At 33.8% G+C, this 18,340-nt stretch overlaps 2 protein-coding genes across 4 annotated transcripts; one reads left to right on the top strand and one right to left on the bottom strand.

The window, feature by feature from the left end:
- Positions 1 to 846: 846 nt before the first annotated feature.
- On the bottom strand, positions 847 to 12,879 carry LOC101264223 (uncharacterized). Of its 3 annotated transcripts, XR_011221707.1 has the most exons (11): positions 12,686 to 12,879; positions 9,419 to 9,595; positions 8,844 to 9,018; positions 7,726 to 7,862; positions 6,322 to 6,366; positions 6,183 to 6,236; positions 4,767 to 4,871; positions 4,461 to 4,667; positions 4,177 to 4,262; positions 1,785 to 3,081; positions 847 to 1,448 (listed from the first exon to the last, which is right to left on the bottom strand). XR_011221707.1 is itself a non-coding variant. In XM_019214547.3 (10 exons), the coding sequence occupies exons 2-10, from the start codon at positions 9,422 to 9,424 to the stop codon at positions 2,730 to 2,732; spliced, it is 1,167 nt and encodes a 388-aa protein (XP_019070092.2). In that variant the 5' UTR covers positions 9,425 to 9,595; positions 12,686 to 12,879; the 3' UTR covers positions 1,691 to 2,729. The 3 variants fall into 3 exon arrangements, 1 of the variants encoding a protein (XP_019070092.2); XR_011221708.1 differs by lacking the exon at positions 9,419 to 9,595 and having other exon boundaries at positions 12,686 to 12,870; XM_019214547.3 differs by lacking the exon at positions 847 to 1,448 and having other exon boundaries at positions 1,691 to 3,081.
- Positions 12,880 to 16,174: 3,295 nt separating this feature from the next.
- LOC101264431 (large ribosomal subunit protein eL36y) lies at positions 16,175 to 18,129 on the top strand. Its single transcript, XM_004240681.5, has 4 exons — positions 16,175 to 16,363; positions 16,655 to 16,759; positions 17,587 to 17,786; positions 17,929 to 18,129. Exons 2-4 carry the CDS (start codon positions 16,658 to 16,660, stop codon positions 17,957 to 17,959), a joined length of 333 nt encoding a protein of 110 aa, XP_004240729.1. The 5' UTR covers positions 16,175 to 16,363; positions 16,655 to 16,657; the 3' UTR covers positions 17,960 to 18,129.
- The last annotated feature ends 211 nt before the right edge of the window (positions 18,130 to 18,340 follow it).

The following is an 18,340-nucleotide window of genomic DNA, read 5'->3' as shown; positions in this document are numbered from 1 at the left end:
TAATTACTTTTTTTTTTATGTATATATATATATTTTTCTGATAAATACAAGTTTTGTATATTCTTGTTTTGTTATGTTGATCTATTTTTGTATCCCAGTCAAAGTGTCAACGTGGGCTAGTTTTTATTACTGGATGCTATGATTTAACAAAATATTACATACAAATTTAGATTAGCTAGAAACATAATTAAAATGCTTAGCTAGAAACATAAATAGAGATCAATAAAATAAAAGGCTAAAAATATGTCCCATATTTGCGATTAGAAAAGTTCTCCATGATTGTTAATATTCTCCAATTGAATATTTTTTGATCAAATATCTAAAATTTTAGAGAAATAGTTCTATTTTAAGCTTTCAATAAAAAGATAGTGAAAGCAGATTTTTAGGACATTGCAGTTAAACGTCATTATGTTGAATATATTTTTGAAGTGTTTTTTTTAAAAAAAAAATATATATATCCACATCATGTTTCTCATTCATTTTATCATCATCAACGAGTTTTATTTTAGCTTTGCAAAGTTATAGTTTCCTTGAACTGGCCATTGCTTCTTTTTTTTTTCTTGTATATTTCGTGTTTTTTTCTTTTATTACTTTGTGACTCAAACTCATTATCATCCTAGCAACTCTCTCTTATTAGCTGGCCATTGCTTGATTTCTACATTTGAGCTTCTAAAGTCTTTGGTGTCTCCATTAGTTTTCGTAAAGCAAAACCAACACCAAGAGAGTCAAAATAGGTAATGTTGCTGAAACTGGAAGCTCAGATCAAAGCCTTACAAAGGAAAACCAGCTTCTAGGGACATCAATGGACAGAGGGGAGGAGTGAGGGTTGCCACAATCAAACAGGTATAATAAGAAAAATGAAACACCAAAATTATTGCTCTGTAATCTTTGGGATCATTTTCATCAATCCATACATTGGCTGAACATACAAGGTATCTGATGAGCAAAAAGGGAAACCCTGCCTCATTACAACAAAATTGTAAGGAGCACAAGCCCGGGCCAAAAAAAATGCTTTATTGACTCAAATTTAGAAGGGATGAGACAAGTAGCTACTTTTTTAGAATTCTCTTTGTTTAACACTCTGACAGAAGACCACTGGTTAAAAGGAACCTCTGCTGCAATGGCTAGGAACTGTACCATTGGGTGTGAGTAAGAAAGTTACCTTTCACTTCCTAAATGATGGGTTTTTGGCTTGAGAATGTACTTTATCTTAATACCCTTTTCAGCCTCTGGCCTAAACTTGACTTTATTTGTTCTACTGGAAGATGACTGAACAACTCCATCTTTTGGCAGCAGATCGTCAACGCTGGAAACAGCGGAATCTTCCCCAGAATCTGATGCTGGGGCTGTTACTGAACTGCTACTTGGCTCTTCTGGGCGCTCTGAGAACTTAGTGTCAGGACAACGCACTAACATGATATGATCTCCAGCCATAGCCTCCTTCCATCCTAAATTGTTGATCAAGTAAATCAGAAAGCAACAAGTTAAACTAAATTGCATTTCGACTCTGTGTTTTTGGTGTAATCAAATTAACTCTAATGGTACCATCTCTATCGTTGATGTCTTAGACTCATTATAGGGATAGGTCGGTATCATTAGAGTCTCCTTATGTAAATACAGGTTTCAATACAACCTATGTACTGTTCTGCAGAAATAGAAACAACTACCATTTTCAAAAAAAAAAAAAAAATCAGAATGAAAAATCATACAATACTTGAAGCTGAATGGTTGTGTTAGTGTGTGCATGTATAATACATAGAAACCAGAGAGCTAATAAAACATACTCTGAGCAAGAAAAGCCTTAGCCGCGCTAATTGGAAATTCCCAACCTTGATGTACATTTCCATCAGGAACCTGACAATTCTTACGAGTGCCAGAGTTGTCCATGGGACATGACTGCAAAGGATTTTCATTCAATGACGTCCGATCATCAAATTTCAAAGACATTGCACCCTCTTCAGGATCTGGTCTTCCAACTTCATGCCTCACAGGCCTATAAAGCTTGGCAGGTACTCTGTTTGACCCAATCTGTAAAGCATTATGCTTAGCTGGCTTCTCAACAATATTGCAGTTTTTAGGCATGGCCGTCTCTGTGCGTCCAGCTCCTGCTTCGACAGGGCAGTTTCCTTGTCGGCCAGTGCTCCAATCTTTCACTGGAATAGGTAGAGAACCAATCATCACTTCAGCATTCCTCTGCTTCTGATCTATTGCCTCTTTCTGCACCTGCAGTATTGAAGCACCATCACTTTCTACACTAACTTTTCTAGTCCATATCTTTCTGCTATTTACAGGGGAAACACTGTCCTTGTGCTTCTGTAAAGGTTCAACTTTTGCTTGATGATTTTGATTGCTACCATTTCGGCCAAACCTTTGCGATTTTGGAGCTTGCCACTCAGCATTGGCAGAAAGCCGTCGACTATTGGCAGACACTGGTCGGGGTTCACCATTATGAACTTTGACCGAATCCAGGTATTGGTGAGAGAGATCACGTTGGAATTCAACACTCATATCTTCATCGATGGAGAATTGAACCAGTTTAACACAGGTGGAGACGTTCAGAGATACATCAGGGTTATCATAATTGGAGTGAGATGGTCCTGGAACACTATGTACTTCTGCCAATGGAACCTCAAAACAATCAGCTGGTACCTCCAGATTTCCTTTTTCCTCATTTGATTGCTCCCTTGCTTTCTGTTCCTTTTTTCGAAGCTTTTTCACTTTTTTCCTCTCTAATAGCACATGTTTCCATTCACTATTGGCAGACACTGCTTGGGGTTCAACAATCTGACTTCTACCAAATCCAGGTGTTGGTGAGAGAAATCACATTGGGATTCAATGCTCCTATCTTCATTGCTGGATAACTGAACCAGTTTAAGACAGGCGGAGACGTCCAGAGATACATCAGTAATATCAGAATTGGAGTCAGACTGTCCTGAAACGCTATGAATTTCTGCCAATGGGACCTCAAAACAATCAGCTGGTACCTCCAGATTTCCTTTTTCCTCATTTAATTGCTCGCTTGCTTTCTGTTCCTTCTGTCGAAGCTTTTTCACTTTTTTCCTCTCCAGTAGCTCAGCTTGCCTAGCATATCACAAGAGAAATAATTAAGGAACTCCTATAATAACAATACAACATAGAAGCGGAAAAACCAAGATTCACTAAGATAAGAAGTGCCAAGAGTTTTAAGAAATTGGCAAGCTGAGGCCAGAGCCACATTCAAGCAAGGGGGTTTGTATCACACCCCTTGCTCAAATTTTTTACTTATTATACACGTATATAACAAGCCAAAAATAATAAAATACGATAAATATAAGGGTTGAATCCACTTGACTAGAAAGGGAAGCTGGGAAGCTTGATATAACCTATTTTTTATAAAACTTGAATCCCCTTGATGAAATTTTTGGCTCCGTAAGTTTTACATATTTGATTAACTAATCTTTTCATCTGAAGCAGATTGGAGACTGTAATGAATGTACAATTTCCTGTTGACTTTTCTCCCAGTGTCAGCTTTGCCCCATCCCCTAAGGGGTGAATGCTTCCATGGACTATCACTGTCCTGTCTTTATCTACTTACTTAACAAATGATAAAATAAGTCACTTCTAGCTGAAATGAATTGAGTTGTTTGACCTGTCAATTAAGATGCCATCATATAAACCCCCAAGCTCCACAACACTGTATTTTCCTCATTCGTAATTTTAAAAATTGACAAACAAATAAAATACAGAATTGTTTTCTACTTGTAGAGAAATCTGCTTCAAAGAATTAAGGGGGCGTTTGGTTGGGAACAAGTTATCCTGGGATTAATATTTCGGGATAAGCCGTCCCACCATATATATGGAATAGCTTGTCCCATTACCATGGTATAAATGATGGGATAAATAATCCAACGACTACCTAATACCTCCAACCGAATGTATTATAAAATAATCTTGCATTTTATCTCGACATTATTATATCTTATATCTCACACCAAACGACTCCCAAGAGTATAAACTGCACCAACACATCTTCAGAGTTATTCCAAAAATAATCAGGCCATAAGCATCAATAGATTTTTTTTAAAAAAATAAAATAAACACAACTTTATCAAGTCCTAACTAGTCATTCAGAACACAGGGGCAATGACGATAGAACATAAGCTCACCAAATACATGAAAAGAGGAGAATAGTCTCACTTTTTTTTAGCAGATTCTTCCTCCTCAAAAAGCAACCTTGGGCATCTCAAGGCTTCAGCATTTTTGTCATCACCGCATGCTTTAACCTGAGCATAAATGTACACCAGTTACTGTGGATGTTGGTTTGATGGACAGAATCAGGTAGAGCATTACAAAAGGGTATCTTCATCTACCAGACTTGCAAGAATAAAAATCAGATCTAAATCAAACAGTGTCATGGAAATAAATATGTGAAAATATGTAGTTTCAACTTTCAACACATGATTCAAAGGAGATAGAACTACCAGCTTCTGTTCAAAAAGGAAGCTAGTGCAAGCAACTAGATTCTTTGAGTCGAAACCAATTTTGTGAGCTTCCCCGTCAAAAACTTTTTTTTCCACCGACTCAGCTGTGCCAGCGCATAAGAATGTCCTCTCACTAGCATCATCAAGGATGCTAAATAATTCGTCTGAGGTCACTGGAAGCCTGGAAGGTTTAGCTTGGATGACTTCCTGCAAATTGATCATATTTAGCATCATTAGCTTCTCATATCAATTTGCTTTTGTCGTTGGTTTGAGAATACTAGGTAGAAATGGAAATAGAGAACTAACCAACAACTTTGAACCAGCCTTTATATAAACACGAGGAAGAAACCAAATGGCTGGTTTACCCAAAGCTGTTGTCAAGGCCTGAACAAGTGCAGATCCCGAAATTTCCTAAAAGAAACATGTCAATCACAATCTAACACTCTGTAAGGTGTGAGATGCGCTTTTTCTCGTCTTGACAGACCAACAGTCACTTCAGCCAATTTTTTATCAGTAGCTCAAAATAACACTGTGCTAGTCAAAAAGATTTCTAGCATAGTCACCATTTGTATAAACTCTGTATAGGTTGTTCAGATCAAAAGAAACCTAATAAATCTTAGTTCGAATAATCAATGACTTAAGCAAATTATCTCGGAAAAAAGGAAACAGAGACTACAGTCCAGTTTATGCAAACTAGTGGAAATAAGCTGTAATTTCTCGTAGAGGTTTTCTATCTTCTTTACTCAACTCCACATTATCTACCTGAACAGATTAGGAGGGACATATCTTGCAGCACAGTGTGAATAGCCAAGGTGATATTCTACTATCGTCAAACGTCCCTTCTGATATTTGTGGCTTTTATAGAGGAAGGCTGTTATACACCTATAAAATTATTTGACATTTATATTGGCTGGTGCCATAAAAAAATAACAAACTATTTAAATTTAAAATTTCAGAAGATATTCATATTTTAGTAATTAAAGTTAAAGAGAGCTAATACACCATGAAATATTTTTTGACACTTACAAAATGGAAAACTTCTGTCTAATGGGAATACAAATATAAGTTCATCTGAAGCATGTATATTCTTTGTCATAAGTGGTGTAGTGTATTAAATATTAAATATTAAATATTTGATCAAAATACTAGACCTATTATTAGTCAACAATAACAACAACATACCAGTATGATCCCACAAGTGAAGTCAGGGGGGTGGTGCCTATGCAGCCTTACACAGAATCAAATATGGAAAGGAAGATACAATAGTTAAATTAAATGTCTATCACTAAAAGTGGGAAACAGCAAAAAAAAAATGAACATTAAAATTACGTGGGAAATAGCAAATTAAAAATCAATTAATATTTGAGTGAGACTGTTATAGAGGGATAGTTTTACAAAGAATGTTGTTATAATGATAGTTGTAGCTGTTACAAGTAAAATGTTGTTATAGAGGAGGTAAAATATAATATAAAAAATTAGTTCCAAAGAAAACTTGGTTCTTATAGTGAAATACTGTTATAAAGGGCGGCTAGTATAGAGAAGTTTGACTTTACTCTTCTAGGGGCATTCTTCTACCTTTAGTTAATTCTACATTATCATCATATTTCTGTGTTACAATTGCAACTGGAAGAAGTCACTTTAAGTTCCATTTCAAAAAGACCCACTCCAAGTACTAAGTCAAGAAAAAACACATATAAGAGCAGGAACATGGAAAGCAATTACCTTTAGCGAAATATCTTGCAATGATACAACTTCCTTAACCTCGTCCGCCGAGAGCTGTATGTAGCGGCCATATAACAACATAATAAGTATCAAGGAATGGGTACACAAAAATAAGATCTAGGGAGTGAGGAAGAAGTACCTTGTCCCAAAAGGCTCCCAAAAAATCCCTGTATTTCCGAGACTCCTACAAAACGTAAATAAAACATAAGATTCAGCCCATGAACACCCAACATTGACTAGTAAATATGATATCAACATTTAGTTACCTAAACAAGAATGGAAATCCTATTGCAAGTGGAAATTGACATACCAGTGTTCTCAAAGACAAAAAGAGTTAATGCACCAATTTCTGCTAGGACTCTGATGTGCCTCAAGTTATAAAAGCTTATTCCAGGATGCCGAAATAAACAGTTAAAAGACTTAGTAACTGTCATGAGACAGTATGGGGTGGTTTTCTATAGGAAAAGGGGCAAGGCAGTTGGAAGAGGGTGTTGAGAAAATTGCATTAACATGTTTTTTTGTGTGTAAAGAAAGAGGGTATAGAAGTAGCAGAACAGTTGGTAGATTTCCTAGGATCAATGTAATTATGGTTTTAGCTTGTAATTTTTTGGAGGTAGCCAGCATACCCTTAATGCTGAAGAATACAACTTTAACTTTATCAAAAAAAAAAAAAAAGAGGGTGTTGAGGAAAAGGAAAAGGGAACTCTGGGAGAGTTGTAGCCTCTCGAATGTCTAGAAAGGTTGTGATCTATTTAATCATAGGTTAATGTATCATATGACTAAAGTTCATTGATGTCTTAGGATGAAATTTATGGTGTTGGCAGTGTCCTAGTGATTTTTTTTAGAGTTCTGGATGTAATATCAGTGTATCTTTTTTTTTTGAAACAAGTAACTTATAATATCATTGTATCTAGTGTGAAAAAACAGTATTTGTTTCTTTATTTACTATATCAGCGGTAAAGTCTATCAGGCTCTAAGCACAAAGGGCAATTTAAGTGTGCCCTTAATGAAGAGAAGTGAAAACGGAGAGTATAAATATATATATACTGCAAGAAACATTAGCTATAAACACAGATACAATTATACAGTTGAAAGATTGAAGAGTTGCAAGTGAATCATATGACTAAAGAAAATATTTTTAAAAAAAATAAAAAAAAATATTAATTGAGTTTGCAAGGCATTTTAAATTTCTGAGTTATAGAAACTTTTTTTTGAAGTGTCAGCTAAAACTGGTTTAAACCATATAATAACTACTAAATATCCAATATCATGTTTGTTCAAAATGTATCCTTTCCATTTAATATGTCATTCTTTCTTTCTGACTACCTATTGATTAGTGTCACTCCCATCAATAGACAATCATGGCCATGCTAACACCTTATAGTGCCCTTCACTAAAGCACCCCTAACAAGCACCATTTGCTACACTCAACTTAGTATTTGAGCAGCCCTTACATTAACTACACGTACACAAATGGTAAACCACCAAATCTATTCCGGCATTAAAGCAGATAACATAAAAGAAAAAGGCATCCTAGATATACCTTATCAGAATTTGAGGATCTACGGTGCAGACGTATATGTCTTCGGTGATTAATAGGTGAACAAAATTCCTTGGAACACTTCTCACACTTCTGCATCTTAAGGTTTGAAGAATTCAATAAAGACCATCCAGTAACACCTGCAAACAAAATAGAAGAAACAGAAGTCAATCAATATTCATGGTTTAAGCCACAATCCTGTATGCGACCTATTACAAACTGGGGAATCTTCATATAGACCTTTTCAGGTTACTTATTGGTCTCCTCAGCTAATGCATTAAGCATTGTGGCTTAAAGCAATTTCACATTCTATCACATATGAGCATATTCCAACCAGTTTTTCAGCGACTTGTTTAATATCAACTCATCTATTGATTCCGACATGATCCATATACTTTATACTAGGTTTTGAGTTGCTCAGGGGGAGTTAGTAGCCTTGTATGTCGATTAATGTGAGTCACTCTATGGTTTGAAGCAGTCTTTTGCAGGTTTAGTTTGAGAAGTTCAAAACTGGAATTTTATCACTGTGTTTACTGACATTATGCATCAAATCCAGTATTTAATGAGAAGACAAGCACATTGAGATTGACTATCAAATTTGTGAAGTCGACTGATCAACTAGCAGATATCTCACCTAGCCCCTCATCGGTCCTCGTGTTAAATACATTTGTAGCAAGCTAGGTACATGAATTGTACCACTAGCTTGAGACGGAGTATTAGAATAGGAATAGGTTTATACAATCCCATTGGAATAGGAATAGGTTTATACAATCCTATTAGAATAGGAATACAATCCTATTAAAATAGGAATAGGAATACTAAATAGTATCCTAGTTGGTAAAGGATTGTATTCTAGTGTCTATTAATAGGGTCTCAATGTAATAATGTAGACAGAACAACAATTCAATAATATTCTTTTTCTATATTTCTCACAATCCCCATAGTGGGACAGATGGATCCCTCTACTCTTTTTCAAGGTCACGGGTTTGAGCACTAGAAATGGAGAAACTCCTGATAAGAAACACTAGCATACTATGGCAATGGACTTTAGATACTGGATGGTTAAATCATTAAAAAAAGACATGTTGTATTCTATAAACACCAAGTTCTAAATTTGTTACCTGGCTGATCAATAGAATGAAGCCACTGCGTCCACTGAACAGGACCTACCCCCGTTCTTGGTAGGGGTTTCTTTCCCATAGCTTGCCTAATGAAAGAATCAAGCGAATTGTTCACCTGATCTACTTTTTTCTTTGCATCTGGAGTACCACCTGTGTTGAGCTTTGCCACTGGCATCTACACACAATTAATAGATCATAAAGGGAACTTCAGAAAATAATTTGACATACACAAATTCTTTTGATAAGGAAAAACTTGGGATATACAAATAAAAAGAACATATTCAGCAGCATGAGTTAGATAGATGTCTTCTGCATGTTTATCTTGTGCTCGTATAGAAATGTGTGTCCATATGAAGAAAAAAAAACTAGGCAAAATGAATGGGAGGACAAGAACTAGAAAGATCATTCTCAAAAAAAAAAATTGCCCAGAATATATAGCAACAACTGGAATGTAATGCTCAGAAGAAATGTGCATGATTGAGAGATATGGAGTCTGCTTGAACTACTTGCTAATGTGGAAAAATATAATAAGAATGAGAATTGTGCTGAAAATTGGTACGGGGAAGAAACAACACCTTCATTGTGAAAGACTGTTATCATCATATATGCTGTCAGAACCAGATCATTGAACTTTGGCCCTGGAAACTTGTTTGGAAGACCAAAAAATATCTACCAAGATCATCTGTTTTTGTTGGATTGCTCTCCAGGAAGCATGTTCAACACAAGATAATCTCAACGAAAAAGTCCTCGATCTGGATAATAAATGCTATATGTGTCAGAATAGCACATAAACAGTAAATCACCTGCTCCTTCAATGTGAAATGGCCAAGGTCCTATGTAATATGTTCTACTGCATTTTTGGCTAACAATGAGTCATGCCACATAATGTGAAAGAACCCTATGCGAGCTGGAATACATGGAGAGTTGATAAGTCCATCAAGCAAGTCTGGGTGATAGTCCCTGGAGTTATTTTTTGGTGTTTATGGACTGAAAGAAACTTAGATGTTCTGATGGGATCTCAACTCCAAACCACTCCCTTAAAGCTAGATGTTTACTTATGTTGTTTAGTTGGGTTAATTTAGCCCCCTGTATTTAGCACTGAACAAATTCTTGACTTTGTTAGCTCTCTAGGACTAGTTTGAAGATTGTAAAGGAGCTAACAACTTTTGCTTATGCTCTCCATGAGCCTTTTTGCCTATTATTCTGCCATTTTGCATCTGCTTGATGATTTTTGATGAAATACCTTACTTCATCAATAAAAAAATAGAAAGGATTTTACAACCCATAACTTGGCCTACTGTCAGGAAGAATAGTAAATAACATAGCACATGTATCAATAGATGTTGATAATTAGAACAAACAACAGAATTCTGAAAAGAACAAATTGAAAGAGTCAAATGACTGGGCATATCTACAATATCCAATCATCTGGAGATTAAACTGCTTATAAAACTCTAAATTTGGAGACATGCTATAAGTGGAGTAAGGGGAATTAAAATATTTCTTGAATCCCATCATAGATATTTAACCACAATTCATGTGGATTTTGTAGGTGAAACTTGAAGATCTCTGTTGCATGAATTTGGCTTAAGTACGTGTCACGGGTTAAACTATGGGAGCAAATCCTCTACCCTGCTCCCTCTGCCAATTTGTTACTCTGGAGGTAAAAGTCACTCAAGCAATGCGTCTTCATTTCGAGAAAGTGCAAAAGCTAATTTCCCCAAGTCACCACTGACCCAAAGACGCACAAGTTCTTGGAGGTTCTTTTGGATTGCCTTAATAGGCTATACTAAATAAACCCTAGCAGTGAAAGTACAAACAGGCCCTGGCAGTAGGCTCGCTTGCCTAGTGTTGAAAAACTTAAAGCTGGCTTGTTCATTTCACATTTTAATCTACAAGTAATTTGGTCAAATTGTATTAGTTACTTGTCTTTCTTCTTCGTTCACGAGGAAAAAACCTCTCAAAAGCAAAGAGTTTGTCATGTACCAAGCAAGAAAAGCTACACAAAGACTCAATCCTACGTAGTATACATATAGTTTGTCTGAAGCAATAGTAGATTGACTATTAGTGACTACTACTAAGCATTCCTTGAACAATCGGATGTTAATTTGCTTGTTACATTGATAGTAAAGTTTACACCAATCCTCCGATCAAGTTGATATTCTGTGAACTTAGACTTGTGTATGTACCAAAGGTGAATGGAATGAGAAGAGGAAAGAAAAAGGCAAACACTTTAGGATTAGCAACTGCTATAAAAAAAGTAGTGTTTCTTAGAAAAGGAGGTTTTCCTAATAACATCATAAATTATGTCAAACTAAAATCCATCTGACAAGCCAAAGAGGTATTGAAGCATTTAAGTCTAATCTCAACTAAATCCCACTGACTCAGAGGTGTATTAAAGAATTTGACCTATCCTTCCATTTCAATTCAAGTCCCCATATGCTCCCAAAATGGATCAAAAGCTAGATAATGAATCCTTTAGCAAACACGAATGGAGGTCATATCCCCACTAAATACCTGATATGCCAGCTCTAACTATCTAGTTCCTAGAACGGTTTATTTTATATTTTTTTCTCAAGTTCAGATTTCCTCAAAGATACAATTACTAAATAATGGTATACACGTGTTTACTATATTCCAGAAGATAATGCCAATGCAAATCTCACTTGGAATATCTCAATGATAACTCATAAGTTGGTAGAAATTTGTACAAATGCTCCAAGACGAAATTCAACTAGATCTCTACTAGAATGCTAAAGGAAAAAATCTTCATTCCATTATCTTAAAACAAAAAAAAAACACAAAGTATTGGTGGCAAAGCAGCACACAAGACCAAAATTTTTGATAGTGTTGGCATCACAAAATAGTTGATTATCTGCACTTATTATACAACAAGAAGATATGTTTACTTTGAATCCCTCGATAAATAATATCATTCTCAATTCAAAGGTTACTAACTTATTTCCACCTGGTCCATGACTATTATCTGTATAAACAAAGCTGGTCACCTTTTTTTGTTTTCAAGTAATAATTTCTTTTAAGACTAAAGCTTGTTTGGTTTACTACCAAATTCTTAGCTAATTCCATTAAAACTACCAAGCAATAAATCAAACTGCATATACAAGAAACATGTTGAACTGATTCTTGAATATTTCCACATTTATATAGAACAGACATGCTATTTTAAACTCCAATCTACTTCAAACCTAACAAATACTCATAAACAAAAAGCAATGTTAGTATTTTTGGCATACATAGATCATCAAGAACACAATAACCAAAAATTGCTTCAACCAATGGGTCAGCCCGCACCCCACCCCACCCCATCCAAACAAAATTCTACACTCCAGTTCAAATAGCACTCCTCCCTTTTTCATCATCCAAAAAAGATAAGACATTTCACAAATTTACACCTAGGACAGGTCCACTATATATATACTAAAACAAGTACTTACTATTTTGGTACTCAGATTCTTTTCTAAATGCATTTCAATTTTTTTTATGTCTTTCCCAGTGACTCAGATGCTCTACAATTTTGATTCTTTTTAAAATGTCTTGCCCAGTGACTCAAATGCTCTACAGTTTCGATTATTTTTAAAATGCCTTGTCCAGTGAAATACCCCCAAATCATTTGGGATCAAGGAGTAGTAGATACACTTATAATGAAGAAGCCCAAGAAGCAAGAATTTAATAGATGCATATCCATTGAACAAGCAATAACTACAAACAGAGACATATCAGATCATCCAAAATTTTTGCCTACAATGATTTGAAATGAGGTGATCAGTGATCGGAAAGTAGCATATATGATGTTAAAGAAGAAGGAGAAAGGTGACATATACCAGTCCAGTCCAGTGTGGTGTCTGAGAAGAATCGAGAGATCAATGGCGGTTAAGAAATTAAAAGACTGATGAAGATGAAGAGAAGCATTTGTCTATTTATCGAAAAAGAAGGGAGTGATAGAAGAAATGTTCAGAGAAATGGGGAGGTACAGACATAGACGAAGAAGAAGAAAAAGAGTGCGTATAACAAGGACAACAAAATACGTGGAAAATAAAGGAGAAAATAGAATCTCTTTTTTTTTCTTTTTTAATTTTGGTCTATATATTTTTATTTATGTACAACTTGATTTTTAATATTTTACATTTGTTTTTTTTATAAATAATAATAATAATAATAGGGGTTTGATAAACCAATATGAGTATTTGAGGTTTCATTTTGTTTACCGAAAAATTGTTGTTTGGTTAGTAAAAAGAAGTTCAGATTGATCAAATTCATTTTTTAGGCTTAAATGTTAAGGTCATGATTAATACAATTTTCTTACAAGGAAAAAAGAATATAAGGGAAGGGGAGAGTTCAACATTTTTTTCATAGGAATTTTAAGAAAAGAAGAACAAAAGACAAATATGATATTGCTTGGAATTTTCATTGATCTCCTTACCTCCTTTTATAGGTTACGAAAGTTAATTGTCACGTCAATGAGAAACAATAACTTATTTGGTGCTAAAAAATTACTTCATAGCGCGCTCATATATTTTAACACTTCGCCTGAAGCTAATTGAAGTAAACTGAGTATATCGTAGTTGACCGTATCATGGGTTAGTCCATACTGCACGAGTGGACTACAACTTAGTCATGTCAAAAGACCAACTTAAGAGTGAGGCGAGCTAGAAGGGGTTGCTACTTAGGATTCAAAGATCAATTACAAATTACCATACGTATGGCAGATTAAACGAGTGGTTTGAGCTTAATTTTGAAATTATAAGGTTTATTATGAATAGAATTGTCAATAAAGGCTAGCCCGCCCCATTGTGTTAATCAGTGCAGGCTTGACATTTTACGGGTCAGATCGGGCTAGCCCATTTTTTGTGTAAATCAGAAAATGGTCGGCCCAATCCACAAGTATGTGTACTACAGGCTTGCTGGGCTAGCTTACTTTTTTTAAAGGAAAAATTACATGAATTAGTACATTTTAATAAATAATTACTGATTTTAACAATATTTTTTTATTTATTACCATTTATAGCAATATAAATTAAAATTGAATTATGTATGCTATATATATACGAATTATAATTTTTTTTGTAATATATTATGTTTGTTTGATAAAAATTTAATACATTGTATTTTAAATGTATTAAAATGTGTGATAAATGTATTATTCATCATTGAAACTTGTATTTTATGTGAATAATAAATTCTTCTTTGCAAATATGTATTAAACTTGTATTATAAATGAATTACAAGTGATCATGTGAAAAAAAGATGGTATTGCTATAAATGGTAAATACTTTTTTATTATAGTATATTTATTTGTCCTCTTTTCCAATAATATTTTTTTATAATTATTAAATTAAATTATAAATTATAATTTTGAAATATTATCATAAATATCGACAAAACAATATTATATGATGTTAATGTTACTACTTATTAATCAAATTCATAAATAAAATTATCTTTATAAAATATTTATTAAATATTTTTTTTCTAGTAAAAGTATAAATATCTGAATAGAAATATAACCTAACTGTTTTGAGTTTGGACTCTCTTTAATTTTAAATTTTAATATTACATTATATTTTTTAAATTAATTTTTATTGGCCAATGAGTCTGCCTTACTAATATTTCTCTAGCCCCACAAATTAACAAACTTATTCGAGATGCCCGATCGTGTAACAGTTTAATGTAGACAGTTATCGAGACCTTTTATGACGTATCAAGAGTCGTGTCTTTCATTCTTTTCAAAATTTAACAAATCTTCCTTCGTACTTTATTTTATCAGATATCATGATTCAATTTATTTTTTTACTAAATTTGAATTTTTTCCTTACAAATTTAAGCTAATTTTGTCTTAAAAAACTAAAATAATTGTGTTACTCTAATTGTTTTATAAGCAAACATTTTTATTTGTCAAAGTAACATGTATAACTCTTTTTTCTTTTTTTTTAAATAATGGTCACTTTTGAATATATGCTCCCACAAAGTGTTCTCACGACATTATATCAAAAAATTCTAACATGAATATTAAAGAGATACGTTTTTTCTATACATGATAAAGATAAAAGAGATCAAATATCATGAGTTTTGATATACATGATAAAAAATAGATATAAATTGAACTATCCCACGTAAGAAATATCAATTTTACTTATGAATTATTTTTAAGAAAGATAAAATTTCACTTTTATTAAAAATATTTAAGTGAAATCAAATATAGTTATAGAGTTATTGTCTCTAATTGATATTGTCAAAAGAAATATTTGATATGCAAAATGCAGGAAATTATTTGATCTATATAAAGTCGTATATATCGTGTTGAAGTTATGTCAAATTATTATACAAGACAATTAAATTGTAAATGAAAATATCCACAATATGATTGTTACTATGAACAAGTCCAACACACAATTTATATGCAATAATAAGGTCATGAATAAAGTATTTTTCCCTTGATCAGTGTTTTGTTTCACTAAATTTTCCTAATAAGATTTTTAATGACGATGCATCAAATAATGCGTATTAAAAGATATGTTATCCATTTTTTCTTCACTAGAATTTTTTACACAAATTTTTCGTAATAAAATTTTAATAAGACATATTATCTATGAACATCTAAAGAAAAAGTGTTATAAAAAATTAAGTGTGGAGAACCTCGAGTAGATAACCTTTACTTTTATGACCTCACACCTCCTTAACCTCCGTTATTTTTTATGATTGGTGTTATGTTTATGACTAATATTTTACATGTCTATATGTAACACTATAAAAGAGCCATAAGGGTTTATACACTTGATGATACTTATTAGAAGAATAAGAAAATTCTCCTCTCTTGTCTCTTTGTTTCTGTTATTGTTATCTTATTGATTTAGTTTTACAACACAAAATATAGTTTGACATAATACATAAATATAACTTCAAATTGACATTACCTAACAACTACGACCTTTGATTTTGAGTATGCACAGGTAAACACTTAAATTAGTACAAAATTGAACGAATAGACACAGTCATCATACATGACACCCTACATGACAATTTTATGTTCTACGTGTATTATTCAATATAAAATGTATCTACATATTTAATTTAATACAAACTTAAGTATCTAGTTGTATATACTCAAAATTAGAAAACATAGTTGTTCGCCTGCTTCAGGTTAATTGTTATATAATTTCTGGGAAAAAAGAAACAGAGAATAGAAAGGCATTTTAATAAATGAATATAAAAATGTTGGGGCTAATGTGACATAAATATGACGAGTCATCTATATCAAAACAAGTGAGCGATACATTTATAGAAGGGCTTAAAATACTTGTTTTGAATGAATTGAAATGCAAGTTTAAAAACTTGTCGAGCCAAATATACAAAAAAAAAAATAAAAATTAAACGAACCCTCATTGGGCTTCTTTCTTAGTGCGAGCCCAAAACTGTGTATATAAAATGCATCACTCTCCCGAAACCCTAATTCCTCTTTTCACAACCCTATTACGTCGGAGCAGATCCAACACATTGAAGAGGTAAGTGTCACTCGCCGACCTCTCTTCCATTTTCCGTTGCGTTGAGCTTCCATACATATTTTCCTCTTTTTTGTTTTGAAGTTACGTAAATCATCGGTTATTTTATGCTTATACAAACCAGTAAAGGAGAAAAGTTTGCAATTTCCATTTCTCAGATGTTTTTTATCATGAAAATTTGAATTTCAATTGTATTTTTTTCTGTGTTGTAGAAAATTGTGATTACTTTCATTGTCCTACTGTGGCAATGCAAATTTGTGATTTGTGGTTGTATGTTGAATGTGATTTAAATAGGTGATGGCTCCAAAGCAGCCGAATACAGGGATATCTGTTGGTCTAAACAAAGGCCATGTTGTGACCAAGAAGGAATTAGCTCCACGCCCTTCTGACAGAAAAGGGGTGAGTGATGTTTTTTATTTTGCCCGTCTTTGTTTGTTGATTGCTAGTGATATCTGTTTGATAACTTGAGCTTGTATTGTTTGGATTTGAATCTATGTGCACATTTTTCATGGAGGACAATTTCAGGGAATTGGGTTTTCTGAAATAGTCACCCAAATGTCTTTTATAGGTGTCTGTATCCCCGTTTCTTTTTGTATCACATTGAACACAACTCTTTGCTTTATAGCATAGGGTTCTCTATTACCTCCTGTTTATTTTTGTGATGTTGGAAAAGTCAGATGCACATGGTTTTTGTTGTATTAGAAGAGAACACCACTGGCTATGCTGTTCTTGTAGTTGTTAGAAGAGAGGGATGTAATTTGGGATTTTGGGAACCAATACAATTTATTAGGTTTGGAGTGGAAGTTTTGAAGTTTTAGGAAGGGTACACTCCTGACATTATGACAGATGCGTGTATTCTTGTCCTAGAATGGGTTGATTGAGTGTCAAGACAAAGATTTATCCCTTTGAGAGTAAAGAGAGGTGAATAGCCTCATATATTCCATAGATTATACTTTGTAGGCTGTTGTTTTTGGGATGCCCTTCATGTACCGTCTCTTACAAAGATATGTTTTTTAGCATGGTGCTTGCAATCTTACGAAGTATGTTTTATCACAGTGCTATTATCGTGGGAAGGAGGGTTTAATTTATTTAGCTGGTTTCCTGCATGCAGTTTCCTAATTCTGATTTGGATCTGTGTACCCTGCTTTTGCTTGCCAATTGGACATGTTTTACTTGCATCTTCGTAACACATCATAATCTGTTCTTTCCATTTTCTTTGTTTTTAGAAAACAAGCAAAAGAATACACTTTGTGAGGAGTCTTATCAGAGAAGTTGCTGGATTTGCTCCATATGAGAAGAGGATCACTGAGCTTCTCAAAGTTGGAAAGGACAAGCGTGCCTTGAAGGTAGCCAAGAGGAAGTTGGGTACTCACAAGAGGGCAAAGAGGAAGAGAGAAGAGATGTCTAGTGTTCTCCGCAAGATGAGGTAATGTCTTCATTATTGCTTTTAATGATTAAGTATATATCGAGGAAGATGGTCATTACTATTATTTTCTTGCCGAAGAATGTTACAAGTCATTGCCACTTATTGCATGTTTCATTTTTTTTATCTTTTGGATTTTGTACAGGGCTACTGGAGGTGGTGAAAAGAAGAAGTGAGGCCTGTATCCATCACTACTGATGTTTGAAGGACCCAGTTAGTTAATTCACCAGCTTTTACGTGTGCAATGTATTTTTGTTTTCAAGAAAGAGGACTTGTGATCGAAAAGTTCCCTGTTTATGTTCGATGAATATTTTGGAATTAGTGATTCTTTAGACATTTTTGCAAATTGCGTGCTTTTCTGGTATTATTTGTGTTGACTATCTGCTTGATCTTTGAAATGACTTGGGCCAAGAAATTTGCCCATGTTGACAGGGAAAAGGAAACAAACTTTTGACAGTTAACATGCTGTTGAAATATATGTGCTTAACATGTGTACATCTTTGGGGTAGGACAATCAATTTGGTATTTATAAAAAGTCAATTGGACATCTTTGCTTT

Source organism: Solanum lycopersicum, chromosome 6 (genome assembly GCF_036512215.1).
Source record: "Solanum lycopersicum chromosome 6, SLM_r2.1".
NCBI lineage: Eukaryota > Viridiplantae > Streptophyta > Magnoliopsida > Solanales > Solanaceae > Solanum > Solanum lycopersicum.
The sequence above is the reverse complement of the archived record's forward strand: the minus strand, read 5'-3'. Positions and strand labels throughout refer to the sequence as shown.

Coding starts and splice junctions, on each gene's coding strand:
- LOC101264223 (XM_019214547.3), bottom strand. Junction 6,367..7,725: donor GATCCTCAAATTCTGATAAG/GTATATCTAGGA, acceptor TACGTTTTGTAG/GAGTCTCGGAAATACAGGGA. Junction 4,872..6,182: donor TGCAAGATATTTCGCTAAAG/GTAATTGCTTTC, acceptor TGTTTCTTTTAG/GAAATTTCGGGATCTGCACT.
- LOC101264431 (XM_004240681.5), top strand. CDS start 16,658: ATGGCTCCAAAGCAGCCGAATACAGGGATATCTGTTGGTCTAAACAAA. Junction 16,760..17,586: donor GCCCTTCTGACAGAAAAGGG/GTGAGTGATGTT, acceptor CTTTGTTTTTAG/AAAACAAGCAAAAGAATACA. Junction 17,787..17,928: donor AGTGTTCTCCGCAAGATGAG/GTAATGTCTTCA, acceptor GATTTTGTACAG/GGCTACTGGAGGTGGTGAAA.